Source organism: Chiloscyllium plagiosum, chromosome 44, assembly GCF_004010195.1.
Source record: "Chiloscyllium plagiosum isolate BGI_BamShark_2017 chromosome 44, ASM401019v2, whole genome shotgun sequence".
In the NCBI taxonomy this organism is placed as follows: domain Eukaryota; kingdom Metazoa; phylum Chordata; class Chondrichthyes; order Orectolobiformes; family Hemiscylliidae; genus Chiloscyllium; species Chiloscyllium plagiosum.
In genome coordinates this window covers 3806209-3821997 of record NC_057753.1, presented here as the reverse complement: position 1 = coordinate 3821997, position 15789 = coordinate 3806209, and the positions used below count along the sequence as shown (strand labels likewise).

Genomic DNA, 15789 nt, shown 5'->3' with positions numbered 1-15789 from the left:
ACCAATGTGGCCAGTAGTGGTGTTGCCATCCCACACTTTGAGGATATGCTGGCCATTCTCCAAATTGAGAGAGACAGCGAGAGGTTCCTTGGCTATGTGAGACCTCAAACTAGCACGAGGACAGGGGGGGGCTCAGTGGTTGGCACTGCGGCCTCACAGTGCCAGGGTACCAGGTTTGATTCCAGCCGCGGGGCGACTGTCTGTGTGGAGTTTGCACATTCTCCCTGTGTCTGCGTGGGTTTTCTCTGGGTGCTCCGGTTTCCTCCCACAGTCCAAAGATGTGCAGGTTAGGGCGAGTTGGCCGTGCTAAATGTCCATAGTGTTCAGGAATGTGTAGATTACGTGCAGTAGTCAGGGGTAATGTCGAACAGTTGGGGAATGGGTCTGGCTGGGCTACTCTTCGGAGGGTGGGTGTGGACTCGTTGGGCCAGTTGGCCTGGTTCCATGCTGTAGGGATTCTATGGCTCTGTGATGATAGAGACTTCATGGTATCTGGACCTTCCACCCATCTTTACACCAGTGTGTCATTGCACCTGCTTATCTGACAGCACATTCTCAAGGACAGTTTTGATATCTGGGGCACTGTGTGTGAGGTATGATTCTGACAGTGTGTGTCAGGCTGTTGTTTGGCTAGTCTTTGAGACAGCTGGTCCCAGCATTGGCATTAACCAGACAGAAACTTACAAGTTCATGGAATCATAGAATCTATGCAGTGTGGAAGCAGGCCATTAGCCCAACAAGTCAAGACTGAGGGAGCACTTTCAGACCATTGACCAGAGATCTATTAATTTTAAAATAGTTACAGGTGCGGACAAAACTGGTCCACAGGTTCACGTTCTAAACTTGGGCAAGGTCAATTTTGATGGAATTAGACTGGAGCTTGCAGGGGTTGATGGGAGTAGTTTGTTTGCAGGCAAAGGGGCCTCTGGCAAATGGGAGGCCTTTAAAAGTGAGATAGCCAAAGTTCAAGGTCTATATCTTCCCGTGAAGGTTATAGGGAAGGTTGGTAGGAATAGGAAACCCTGGATGACAAGAGATATTGAGGCATTGACCAGAAATAAGAAGGTATGACTCAGGTACAGGTAGCCGGGATCAAGGGAATCGCTGGAGGTACATCGGGGACACAGGAGTATACTGAAGAAGGAAACCAGGAGGGCGAAAAGGGGGCTCAAGATAGCCTTGACTGAAAACATTAGGGTGAATCCAAAGACGTTCTTTAAGTGTATTAAAGGTAAAAGAATAGCTAGAGAGAGAAGAGAGCCCCTCAAGGACCAAAGTGGATATGTAGAACTGCAGGTGACGGGCAAGGTTCCCAATATATTTCTCCTCTGTGTTTACTGTGGAGAAAGACATGAAGTCTTGGGAACTTAGGAAAGTTAGTGGCCATATCTTGGGGACAGTCCATATCACAGTAGAGGTGGTGTTGGATGTATTAGAATGTGTGAAGGTAGATAAATCTCCAGGTGCTGACCAGATATTGCCAAAAACACTGCAAGAGATGAGAGAAGAAATTGCAGGGGCCCTGAATGATATTCTTGCATCATCGTTAGCTACGGGTGAGGTCCTGGAAGACTGGAGGGTAGTGAATGTTGTGCCCTTATACAAGGCAGGCTGCAAAGAAAAATCTGGGAACTATAGACCTGCAAGCCTAACATCTGGGGTAGGCAAGTTACTCGAGAAGATTCTGAGGAATAACATATACATGCATTTGGAAAGACTGGGCTTGATTAGGATAGTCAGCATAGCTTTGTGAGAGGGAGATCAAGACTCACAAACTTGTTAGAGTTCTTTGATGAAGTGACCAGGAAGGTTGACGATGGTAGGGCAACAGACATAGTTTATAGGGACTTCAGTATGGCCTTTGATAAGGTTCCACATGGTAGGCTGTTCTGTAAGGTTAGATCACAAGGAATCTAGGCAAATTGCATACATAATTCTCTTGATGATAGGAAACAGAGGGTAAAAGTGGAAGGATGCTTGTTGGACTGGAGGCCTGTGACGAGTGGAGTAACTTAGGGGACGGTGCTGGGCCCATTACAGTTTTAGATTAGATTACTTTAGATTAGATTACTTAGTGTGGAAACAGGCCCTTTGGCCCAACAAGTCCGCACCAACCCGCCGAAGCGCAACCCACCCAGACCCATTCCCCCACATTTACCCCCGCCCCTAACACTACGGGCAATTTAGCATGGCCAATTCACCTGACCTGCACATCTTTGGACTGTGGGAGGAACCTAGAGCACCCAGAGGAAACCCATGCAGACACGGGGAGAATGTGCAAACTCCACACAGGAGTGGCCCAAGTGTGGAATCAAACCCAGGACCCTGGCGCTGTGAGGCAGCAGTGCCAACCACGGAGCCACAGTGCTGCCCTAAGACAGGACTGTGTTTGCCGTCATAGATTCCAGTAGCTTACACAATACAGGCCATCCACACAGTTTAATTGTGTTGACACTTTTTGATGGATTCAGAGGGCAGTTAAGAGTCATGCACATGGTGGGAACGTGGTGTCACATTTAGGTCAGACAGGATAAGAATGTCAGTTTTCCTTCCCTGAAGGATGTCAGTGGACCAAACGTGCTTTTATCATGGTCAAGAAGATCATCAATTTAACTCTCACCTGAAGTATGTCTTGTTCTCTTGGCATCCTCAGTACTCCATCCAAGCATTTGACATGGAAGAATATGATTTATCAGCTTAGGTAGTGGACAAAGTGTGTCCTGGTATGATCAACAGGTAATATCCAGGGAACAGGAGAATCGACGTTTAGGGCATTAGCCCTTCTTCAGGTTTCCTGAAGAAGGGCTTATGCCCAAAACGTCGATTCTCCTGTTCCCTGGATGCTGCCTGACCTGCTGCGCTGTTCCAGCAACACATTTTCAGCTCTGATCTCCAGCATCTGCAGACCTCACTTTCTCCTCAACAGGTAATATGCTTGCCCATCTTACCTGATGTCATGAGACTTCATGGGAGCTTCGATCAATGCCATGAGCCCAGGTTTGTTTCTCCTCATGCTGAAAGGAGATTAGTGGACCAGATTTTTTTTTTCTCCAAATGATCATCATTCACAGTGTTTTTTTAAAATCTCAAATTCCACTCTTGAACCTGGCTCCCCAGAACATTAAAATTATCTCTGGGTTGCTAGTCCAGTGATAATACCACTTTGGCACCTTGGTTTAACTGTTTCTGAAAGTGTCATCCATTCCTCTGTTAACTATAGACAGGACAATACTGACACCTTATTCGCCTCTCACATTCTGCTTCTTTGTACGTGGGATCACCCGGAACGCTGGTGTATGCGCCCTCCTCGTTCCCATCATGTCCCTTTTACAAAGTTAAAAATCACATAACACCAGGTTATAGTCCAACAGGTTTATTTGGAAGCACTAGCTTTCGGAGCGCCGCTCCTTCATCAGGTGGTGGTGGAGTACACAATTAAACCTGTTGGACTATAACCTGGTGTTGTGTGATTTTTAACTTTGGACACCCCAGTCCAACACCGGCATCTCCAAATCATGTCCCTTTTACGGCCACCATTCCGCCCTTGCATCTAGACAACCTCTTGGCTCGGTAACACAAAATACTGCACAGACAAACCTTAATCTTTCCAGACTTGGCAGCAGCAGCAGCTGGCTCTCTATCTACATCTTGACAAATGGAGTGACTCTGCCAGATCTTGGTATAGTGTTTGTTTCTGAAGAGCCGGTCTTGCAAATCCTTCGCATCCTGTAAAAACAGTTTGCAAAAGAATAAAAAATAATATCCAACACTGCCATTCCATGATAGAAATCCAGATAGAAGAACCAAACATTTCCCTGGATTTGAGTTGGCGCGTGTGAAACCACTCATCAAAGGGAACACCGCGCATGCGCCTAAAATGACCCGTGCCCCTTACAAAGATGGCGGCGGCACAGGCCTCACTGGGAACATTGCCCCTTACAAAGATGGCAGGGCGAACGCGGTCCCTCTGACAGCCTGAGGCCCGCAGCCATTTTCCCGTTGGCAGCGAAACCCGGGACCGAGAAGGCCGTCGCTTCTCGGGCGGCCTGCACCGGGCGTTTCTGAAACCTTCCAATCTGCACTCGTATCCTGTCTACCGCTCTCCGCTGTTAATTCCCGCCTCGGTATGAGCACTGCCGTACCATCCACAAAACCGGACCGCACACACGCCGCGGGGGGACAATGACGTGTTTCCCCGCCCCCCCCCCGTTCAACCCGATTGGTTGGAGGACCAGTGCGGCCCGCACGGTCCTCCAGACCCGCCCACCCGTTTACTATTGGTCCAGAGCCCTCCCGTCACTGTACGCGGATTCCTTTGTGACGTGACACACCACTCCAGCTGATTGTTCCCAGCGTTTGTGACGTGACAGCCCCAACTGATTGATTGTTCCCAGCGTTTGCTCTCTCTCCATTGGGGCCTTGAGGTGTCTCTGCTGCCAAGTCACTTAGAATCCCTCCAGTGTGGAAACAGGCCATTCGGCCCAACATGTCCATACCAACCCTCCAATGAACATCCCACGTAAACCCATTCCCCTACGTTTCCCCTGACTAATGCCCATAACCTACACATCCCTGAACACTATGGGGCAATTTAGCATGGCCAATCCACCCTAACCTGCACATCTTTGGACTGTGGGAGGAAACCGGAGCACCCGGAGGAAACCCGCGCAGACACGGGGAGAATGTGCAAACTCCACACAGACAGTCACCTGAGGCTGGAATTGAACCCGGGTCCCTGGCGCCGTGAGGCAGCAGTGCTAACCACTGAGGCACCGTACCACCCAAAGGCGTACTACTACAGGACAGGGGCAACCTGACACCGTGCTGCCCATGGTGGCTTGACAGTATTGCCTCACCTTGCCAGCGATTTAAGCCTTGAGGTGACGGGTGGAGTTTGCCTCCCTATGTCTGCATGGGTTTCCTCCAGGTAATTTAACTTCACACCTTACATGCACTATCTGAGCTGAGATAGCAACTACTGTTCAAAGCTAAAAATCACACAACTCCAGGTTAGAGTCCAACAGGTTTATTTGGAAGCACTAGCTTTCGGAGCGCTGCTCCTTCATCAGGTGGTTGTGGAGAATAAGATTGTCAGACACAGAGTTTAAAGCAAAGGTTTACAGTGTCATGCAACTGAAAGTATGTATTGAAAAAGACCAGGATTGTTATATATAATTTATACAATACATACCTCCAAATAAACCTGTTGGACTATAACCTGGTGTTGTGTGATTTTTAACATTGTCCACGTCAGACCAACACTGACACCTCCAAATCATACCTTGAGAACATAACCTTAAAACAGTTCTGGGATTTACAGATGAAGGAACTGAAACTAACATGACCACTCTAAACGGTGAAAGACTCAAACTAAATTTGTTTAATATTACATTCCATGACACTGCAATCCTGTTGCTATAAATTCTGTGCCGTATGGTCCTGCTGCACAACCACCTGATAAAGAAGCAGCGCTTTGAAAGCTAGTGCCTCCAAATAAACCTGTTGGACTATAACCTGATGTTGTGTGATTTTTAACATTGTCCACCTTCAAATCCAGTTTCCTCCCACAGTCCAATGATGTGCGTGTTAGATAGATTTGCCATTGCTAAAAATGTCCTGTAGTGTCCAAGGATATTCAGGTTTGGTGGGTTAGCCAAAGTTAAGAAAGACCCCTTGTGGGATGACGGGGTGGGGGTGGGATGCTGTTTCGAGAGTCTGTGCAGAATCAATGGGGCTCCATCGTGTCTTTCTGCATTGTCGGGATACTGTGATTTTACTATGCAAGGGCTTTCCTGGTGAAGGGCTTTCGCATGAAACGTGGATTTTCCTGCTTCTTGGATGCTGCCTGACCTGCTGTGCTTTTCCAGCACCACTCTAATTTAGACTGTGATTTTACTATCCGTAGGTCAAAAATTAGCAGCTTTTACTTTGCGATTTCTGAGAAGATTTGTAGCTTAGGTTGAGGTTCAGGTTGTAAGTTTGCTTGCTGAGTTGGCAGGTTTGTGCTCAGACGTTTCGTCATCATGCTAGGTAACATCGTCAGTGAGCCTCCGGTGAAACGTTGGTGCTCCGTCCCACTTGCTCTCTGTGTGTCTTGGTCTGTTAAGGTGGGTGATATCATTTCCGGTTCTTTTTCTCAGAGTTTGGTAAATGGGGTCCAAATCAATATGTTTATTGATGGAGTTCCGGTTTGAATGCCAGGCCTCTAGGAATTCCGTGTGCGTCTCTGTTTAGCCTGTCCCAGGATGGATGTGTTGTAAGGATACTAATGATAGCTGGTCATGTATTTTGGTGGCTAGTTGGTGTTCGTGTATCCTGGTGGCCAGTTATCTGCCTGTCTGTCCAATGTAGTGTTAGTTATGGTCCTTGCGGGGTATTTTGTAAATGACAATGGTTTTGCTGGTTGTTGGTACATGGTCCTTTAGGTTCATCAGTAGCTGTTTCAGTGTGTTGGTAGATTTGCGGGCTACCATGATGCCAAGAGAGGCCTGAGTTCAAGTCTCACCTGCTCCAGAGATGTGTAATAAATGTCTGGGAACAGATTGAGAAGAAAATATCAAACAAGTTTGTTCTGATATTCTTTACACCGAAGGCAGAACTATGGTGCACCTTATTTGCTGTGTCAACCGATTCACTCATTTTTACATCTTGCAGCTGTGGTTACAAAAGGACTTGGAAAACAAAATAAAGGTAATTTTTTTCTGCTCAACCTCAGCCCCATTTAATCGCTGGGTATTTACCCAGCATCCTCAGCAGAGGGAGAATGTGCTCTGGTTGTTGCCATGGTGTGGGAGAATTGTGGAAGCCATTTTGTCACATACTAAATGTGTGGAAACCATTTTGCCTCATATTCAGCGCCTGCCCTGAACAAAGCTTGTTTTCCCATGTCTGCTTGAAAAACGGTCGGTCTTGTAGCTGCGCAGATAGTCGATAAACAAATGAAGTCATTGTAGGAGAAAGTGAGGACTGCAGATGCTGGAGATCAGAGTTCAAGGGTGTGTTGCTGGAAAAGCACAGCAGGTCAGGCAGCATCCGAGAGAAGGTGTGGGGAGGGGAAATGAGGAAACTAGTGAAGTCCACATTGATGCCGTGTGGTTGCAGGGTCTAAGGTGGAATGAGAGGTGTTCTTCCTCCAGGCATCGAGTGGTTAGGGTGTGGAGATGGAGGAGGCCCAGGACCTGCATGGCCTCGGCAGAGGGGGAGGGGGAGGTTGGGAGAAGGTGTGGGGAGGGGAAATGAGGAAACTAGTGAAGTCCACATTGATGCCGTGTGGTTGCAGGGTCTAAGGTGGAATGAGAGGTGTTCTTCCTCCAGGCATCGGGTGGTTAGGGTGTGGAGATGGAGTAGGCTCAGGACCTGCATGGCCTCGGCAGAGGGGGAGGGGGAGTTGAAGTGTTTGGCCACGGAGCAGTGGGGTTGGTTGGTGCGGGTGCCCCAGAGAGGTTCTCTGAAGCGCTCTGCACGTCGGCGTCCTGTCTCCGCAACGTAGAGCAGACTGCATCGGGAGCAACGGATACAGTAAATGACACGTGTGGAAGTGCAGGTGAAACTTTGATGGATGTGGAAGGCTCCTTTGGGGCAAATGAGTGAAGCTATTGTCTACTATCACCTGCTTATCAGTTACTAACGGTTGCGACCAGGCACTATGTGTCTGGGGCTGATGTTATGCAAGTTGTCCTGTGCCTGCATATTATCCTGTAGTTAATGGTCAGCTAATTGTACGCTATAAAGTCTCGTGAAGCTCTGTGACCTGTTGGAGTGATTCGGGGCCATCCGATCTAACTGGTTGCCCTTTCTCTCCCCACGACATGTCGCGAATAAAGGTGTCAGTACTCAAGACTTGTATGCGCGATTCATTCCAAAATAGCTATTGCTCCAACACGCGGGCTCCATGCATTGCAGCGGAGTGACACAAACATGCGCTGTGCCAGACCGTGAGTGAAACGGCCTGGAGTGGGAAAGGAAAAGGAGACTTCAGCAAAACAACAGAGTAGGTCACTGGGGGAAGGAATAATGGCAGTGACTTGGACCCGAAAGCCTCATAAATACGTGGGGAAGTCTGCAGCTGACAGAAAAAAAACAAATAGTTTCACCTTGCAGCACAACACCAGAATGACGGACTCTCTCGCTCTACTCAGGCCCAGGTTACCACTGCCATCTTCAATGGGAACGCATGCACTGACCACCATGTTTACATGGGACGAATTACACATCTAAAGGTTGGGGTGGATTGGCCACGCCAAATTGACCATCATCTTCAGTGATGTGCAGGTTAGGGTGGATTGGGCATGCTAAATTACCCATAGTGCTCTGGCATGTGCAGGTTAGGGTGGATAGACCATGCTAAATTGCCCACAATGCTCAGGGATGTGCAGGTTAGGGTGAATAGGCTATGCTAAATTACCCATAGTGCTCAGGGATGTGCGGGTTAGGGTGGATAGGCCAGGCTAAATTACCCATAGTGCTCAAGGATGTGCAGGTTAGTGTGGATAGGCCATGCTAAATTACCCATAGTGCTCAGGGATGTGCAGGTTAGGTGCATTAGAGTGGTGCTGGAAAAACATAGCAGGTCAGGTAGCATCCGAGGATCAGAAAAAACACATTTCGGGCAAAAGCCCTCCATCATTAGTCCAGGGAAATGTAGAGTAATAGGGCAGGAGGTGGGTTATTCTTCATTGGGTCAGTGTGGACTTGTTGGGGCCAAATGGCCTGTTTCCATACTGTAGTGTCAAAAAGCTAGTCCCCTCTTTTTTCCTAAAAGCTGTTCCTTGGCTCAAGGAGACTGTCTTTGATTTTTCTCAGAGGGGTAATAAACCGGGCTGGGCTCCGATCAGACTGGTTTTGTACAGAGGTGAAAAGGATGTTGAGAGGCCTTTTGTTTATATGTAAACAGATGAGACTTCAGGCCAAAGTGGTCACGCTTTAGAAGTGTATAAACAGACCATCATATTTTCATCCTCTCTCTCCTCCCTCTCTTCTCCCATTGAGGTCAGATTCGTATGTAGGTTCAGACTGGTTGATGGATTCCCCTTCTAGATGGACATTCCTGAACAATATGTGTTTTTGTGACAACCCAGCAGCCCTTCCATAAACTACCAGACTCATTCAGCTTAATTTCACTACTCCTGTATGCTTTATGAATTCCCACTCATAGTTTGTTATTCCTTTTGTTTAAAAGACACCAAATGGGGGCATTAGGTTGGAAGGATTTGCAGTCGGGCCACTGAAAACAAACATTACATCATGAGAGGTGATGGAGACATGATTTATCACAAACTTAAATGTTATCGAACCTTGAACACGGAAGTATTTCTGTTGGGAAAAAAAAGTCTTTGGAATGTAGGGATGGTTGGAAGTGATTCAGTTAGCCATCGAAAGCTGATCTGGGCAGTCACACAGGGAGACAGGCAGTTCATCTGCTCCGTATATAGGAAGGGGTTCATTCGCCATCCAGTCTGCTGAGACACCAGCAAGTTCTCATTGATCTTTTAAATGCCTGGATTGCAGGGGCTGCTTTAAAAGCAGTGAGGCTCCGATGTCCCATCGACACGTTCACGCTGCTGAGAGACTGTTCCAGTGCCGTCATGGTGGGACTAAGTTCAGACTTTCTGTTAAGAAGATGTGGAAGTGTACCATGCCTTTACGAGAGTTAAAAACGAGCAGAACTACCTGACAGCGCCAAGTGTTCCGAACAAGATGCAAATGGCCCAGCAGCTCGTGTAGCTGGTTGCCTGGAGACCAAAACAAATTTGAATTAGGCCAATCAGTTTAAATGATACTCCAAAACATACCCAACTCCAATCGAGTTTGAATTGAGTATATTGACAATACTAAAAGCCAATGACATAATCCGGTTTTTTGGGTGGGTATAAGACCAGGAAAACGTGAACAATAGAGGGAGAACTGTGAAAAGACCAACAGATGTAGGCTGCTAGTGAGAACTCTCGGAGAGGTACCTGTCTAGAGAAGGCGTTTGGACAGAGAGAAACATCGACACCGACCTGGACAGCATGTCTACAGAGGAAGATACAAAGGGAAGTTTCGACAGCTGGCTGGTTTTGAAATTTGAATTTTTCGGTAAATCTTAATCAGGGGTTTTATCGGACTAGTATTGTAGAGGAGAAAGTAAAAGATAGGTTAGAGACAGGAGTTGTAAATAGTTGTTAGTTAATTATTTCTCTGTTCGACTTTAAAAAATAAAATTGCTAATTTTTAATTTAAATAATGATCTTTTGGGATAGTTCTTGGCCTCTCAAGTATTCACAGATTACCGCACGGGATACATCTTTTCTGTGTTACTGGTTTAAATTAGTAGGGGGAGTTTACCCCGGTGTCGTAACACATTCCAATTCCCTCAAGTCGATACAAGTGGGGAGAGACCTGCTCAGAGTGTGGGAAGGGTTCCTCAAGGTCATCTGACCAGCTGAGATAAGAATGTGTTTACAAATAACTGCAGTGAATGGATTTTTGCTGTTAACCATATCTCAGATTGAACAGTATTCATTGCAATCTATTTATTCTGACTTTAATCATTTCTAACTTTGTAACAATGCCAATATTCTCAATAGTCAATAAATTAACTTTGTGTTTAATCCAGTCGATCAGTGTTACCCAGTTAATATCTATATGTAAGATGGTTGCTTTTGAAGAGTTCTCGCTCTATCGCTCTACCTTATCTCCTTCATCCTCACCTCAAACAACTAGAAAACAGAACATACAACAGCACAGCACAGTACAGGCCTTTCAGCATGCAATGTTGTGCCGAGCATTTAGCTTAATCTAAGACCAAACTAACCTTCACTCCCCTCAATTCACTGCCATCCATGTGCGTGTCCAGCTGTCGCTTAAATGTCCCGAATGTCTCTGACTCTCGGGACCACCGCTTGCAGTGCACCCCACACACCCACCACACTCTGGGTAAAGAACTAGCTCTGACATCTCCCCTGTACCTTCCTCCAATCACCTTACAATTATGCCCCCTCGTGACAGTCATTTCTGCCCTGGGGAAAAGTCTCTGGCTATCCACTCTATCCCATGCCTCTCATTACCTTGTATACCTCTATTAAATCACGCTCACTCAACCTCTCTTCACCCTCTCTAAAGCATCTATATCTTTCCTATAATGAGACAATCAAAACTGAACACAATATTCCAAGTGTGGACTAACCAGTGTTTCATAGAACTGCAGCAAAACCTCACGGCTCTTAAACTCGATAACCCTGTTAATGAAAGCCAAAACACTTTCATTAGTGTTTGCTTTCTTAACAACCCTATCAACTTGGGTGGCAACTTTGGGAGATCTATGTACGTGGACTCCCAAGATCCCGCTGTTCCTCCACACTGCCAACAATCCTGCCTTTAATCCTGTATTCAGCATTCAAACTCGACTTTCCAAAATGAATCACTTCGCATTTATGCAGTTTGAACTCCATCTGCCACTTCTCAGCCCAGCATTGGATCCTGTCCATGTCAATGTCTTGTTGTAGCCTGCAAAAACCCTCGACACTATCTACAACACCACTGACATTTGTGTCATCTTACTAACTTACAAACCCACCCTTCCACTTCTTTATCCAAGTCATTTATAACAACTACAAAGAGCAGGGGCCCAAGAACAGATCCCTGTGGAGCACCACTGGTCATCGACCACCAGGCGGAGTACTTTCCATCCATTACCACTCGCTGTCTTCAGTCAATAATTCTGTATCCAAACAGCCAAATCTCCCTGTATCCCATACCTCCTAACTGTCTGAATGAGCCTACCATGGGGAACCTTTTCAAATGCCTTACTGACATCCACATACCCCATATTCACTGCTTTACCTTTGTCAACTTGTCTTGTCACATCCTCAAAGAACACAATAAGGCTTGTGAGGCATGACCTGCCCCTCACAAAGCCACGAGGAGAAAGTGAGGACTGCAGATGCTGGAGATCAGAGCTGAAAATGTGTTGCTGGAAAAGCGCAGCAGGTCAGGCAGCATCCAAGGAACAGGAGAATCGACGTTTCGGGCACAAGAAGAAGGGCTTGTGCCCGAAACGTCGATTCTCCTGTTCCTTGGATGCTGCCTGACCTGCTGCGCTTTTCCTCACAAAGCCACGCTCACTATCTTCAATCAAACTATGTTCTTCCAAATAATCATACATCCAACTTCTCAGAATCCTTGCCAGCACCTTGGTTACCACAGACGGATAGGTCTGTAATTCCCAGGGATTTCCCTATTCCCTTTCTTGAACACAGGAACAACATTTGCCTCATAGAAGACTCTTGGAGCTTCCTTTCTCATGAAGATCAAGACAATCCAGTCAGCTGCCTGTGTTTGTGTCCGTCCCTTTCACTGGACCGCTGGGTAAAACTGCTTTGAACTTGCCCCACCGTCAAGCAATCTCTCGTTCACCACTCATCAACCGAGTGAGTAAGAGTGCGGGGTAGGCGTTGTTGATCCTCTGTGAATTGCTTCGAGTAATCCTTCGTACGGTCAGGAAAAGATAAAGCCACAGGCTGCCCATGCGCTGTGTAAATCATGACATCTGCACAAGCAGGATTGACCTCTCCTGGAACAACATGAACTGTCTGCTGCTGGGCACGTGCCCCGATTCCCCTCAGAGGCTCACCGAGTTCTAACATACATCATTCCCCAGTGCTGTCCATTTACAAAGTTGAAAATGTCACGGCACCGGGTTAGAGTCAAGGAGCTGTGCTCCGAAAGCTCGCATTTTCAGATAAACCCTTTGGAAATCTCACCTGGTGTCGTGTGATTTTCAACTTTGTCCATCCCAGTCCAACAGCACTATCTACACAGCATGGCTCCATTTCAAACACTTCCATCAGCTTCACTATCGGATAGCAACAGGATTGCTGCTTTTACAAAAATACATTCTCAGTTACTGTCCCTCAGATTTTAAGGCTTCCTGTAGTATTACTGTGGGTGGCACAGTGGCTCAGTGGTTAGCACTGTTGCCTCACAGTGCCAGGGACTCATTTTCGATTCCAGCCTCTGGGAACTGTCTGTGTGGAGTTTGTGTATTCTCCCCCCACCGTGTCTGTGCGGGTTTGCTCTGGTTTCCTCCCGATATCACAAAGATGTGCAGGACACGTGAATCAGTCAGGGGTAAATGTAGAGGAGTGCGTTTGGATGGGATACTCTTTGGTGGGTCGGTGTGGACTTGTTGGACCGAAAGGCCTGTTTCCACACTCCAGGGATTCTAATTCCACACTGATTCAGATCATCTCCCACTAACAAACCATATCACATCTGAGTTCCGCATTACAATTTGATTCATTGGTACTGAAAACACATCCTATTTGTTCCCTTTTATCCTGAGGAAGGAAACTACACACCCACACACGCTGTCAGGTTTTATCAGTATATAAAAGAAAGGTGAGATCTTAGCTCGGACAACACATTACAGGTGTGTGCTTAGAGTCTGTCTATGTCCCAACCTAGAGTCAGACTGGTTTTATTTCCAAAGTAGGTTCTTATAAAATGTCACATTGAATGACTGCCTACAGACTGTGTGTTTTTTGAACAAAATAGAATGTATCTGCAAATACAAATGCAACCCATTCACACTTACATGGGTGAGGGAGAGGGGCAGACCCAATGGGTGTGTGTGTGTGAGAGAGAGAGAGGTAGAGAGTGTGTGTGTGGTAATGCATGTGTGCTTGAGACAGTGTGTGCGCAAATGTGACGGTGTATATACCTGTGAGAAAGTGTATGTGTGCGAATGCGTGAGTGACTGAGAGTGAGAGTGTGTGTGAGAGCGAGAGTGAGAGGAAGACTGTGTGAGAGAGAGTGAGACAGAGGGATAGAGTGAGAGAGAGAGCGTGTGTGTGAGAGAGTGAGAATGAACGAGTGCAAGAGAGAGAGAGTGTGAGAGTGAGAGAGAGTAAGAGTCAGTGAGACAGAGAGTGAGAGAGAGAGAGAGAGTGAGAGAGCAAGAGTGGGAGTGAGAGAGAATGAGTGGGAGTGAGAGAGAGAGAGTGTGAGTGGGAGTGAGAGAGAGTGGGAGTGAGAGAGAGAAAGAGAGGGAGAGGAAGTAGGAGTGAGAGTGAGAGTGAGTGAGAGAGAGAGAATGTTGTGTGGTGGGGTCACCCGTGGTGTGACATGAACCCAAGATCCGGGTTGAGGCTGTCCTCATGGTTACTGAGCTTGGCTGTCAGCCTCTGTTCAGTGACTCTGCATTGTTACGTATCCCAAAGTCAACGTTGGAGGACATTTACCCGAAGATCCAAGACCGATTGTCTCTGACAACTGAAGTGTTCCCTGACTGGGAGGGAACATCCCTGACTGGCGATTGTTGCGCAGTGTCCATTCATCTGTTGTAGCGTCTGCTTGGTCTTGCCACTGTACCATGTCTCGGGGGCATCCTTGTCTGCAGCGTATGAGATAGACAACGTTAACCGAGCCATGGGTACCTGCCGTGTACATGGTAGGTGGTGTTCCCACGTGTAATGGTAGTGTCCTTGGCAATGCTCTGACACATCTTGCCGTGGTTGCCGAGGCAGGGTTGGATGGTGGTGTTGTCCTGAAGGCTGGGTAGTTAGCTGCGAACAAAGATCTGTTTAAGGTTTGGTGGTTGTTTAAAGGCAAGAGGTTTTGGCATAGGGAAGATCATGGCAAGGTGCTCACTGTCATCCTGATGAAGGGCTTATACCCGAAATGTTGATTCTCCTGCTCCTCAGATGCTGCCTGACCTGCTGTGCTTTTCCAGCACCGCAGTTTTTGACCTGTCATCGATAATGTGTTGCAGGCTGCAAGGAACATGGCATAGTCTCTCCGATCCTGGGAAGTACTGGACGATGAAGGTACCCTATCGGATATGTCCCTTGTCTGTCTTTCTCCCAGGTTTTCTCTCTGTAAGCCTTGATCCCCTTGACAATCAAGAACCTACCTATAGATTCATTATAGATGTCATCGATTCCCCACTCTCCGGCTAAAGAGGTTTCTCCTCATCTCCGTTCTAAAGGATCTTCCCTTTACTCTAACGCTGTGCCCTTGGGTCCTAGTCCCCCCTACCAATGGAAACATCTTCCCAACATCTACCCTCGCCAGGCCACTCAGTATTCTCGAAGTTTCAGAGGACATAGAACATTCCAGCGCAGTGCAGGCCCTTCAGCCCTCAATGTCGCGCCAACCTGTGAAACCAACCTGAAGCCCATCTAACCTACACTATTCCACTCTCGTCCATATGTTTATCCAATGACCATTTAAATGCCCTCACAGTTGGCAAGTCGATTCCTGTTGCCGGCAGTGCATTCCATACCCCGACTATATAGCAGTGACCATATATATCAGCAAGGCAGCTAAACCCGAGACTCTACTACTGTGGAGTCTCCCACCCGCCCTCCTCCTCTAACCTAGTTAATAAGGTAACGTTCATTCTAAACTTCCTCTATTGGATATACGTTTGTTATTAATTTTTATAGCAACTTGAACTAAGCTTTCTACTTTAGTACTGAGTGGGTGTTCAGATAAGCCGGGTACGGATGCTAGGGTAGTTGCTTGCTCCTTCTGCAGAATGTGGCAGGTGGGAGACATGGTACACGCCTCTGCTGGCTACATCTGCGGGAAGTGCACCCAACTCCAGCTCCATGAAAACCGTGTTAGAGAAATGGAGCTGGAACTGGATGAACTATGGATCATTCGGGAGGCTGAGGGGGTAATTGAGAGGATTTACCAGGAGTTGGTCACTCCTAAGGCTCAGGACAAGGATAAATGGGTTACAGTTAGGGGGAGGAAAGGGGACAGTCAGACAGTGCAGAGATCCCCTGTGGACATTCCCCTCAG

General features: G+C 47.2%; 1 protein-coding gene across 1 annotated transcript in view; it reads right to left on the bottom strand.

The window, feature by feature from the left end:
- Window positions 1-15789, bottom strand: part of LOC122543628 (zinc finger protein 420-like) — a 160749-nt gene that overhangs the window by 97359 nt on the left and 47601 nt on the right. Inside the window, exon 4 of the mRNA XM_043682451.1 lies at window positions 3598-3726. Within this exon, the coding sequence (XP_043538386.1) occupies window positions 3598-3726 (129 nt within the window). The remainder of the gene's footprint in view (window positions 1-3597; window positions 3727-15789) is intronic.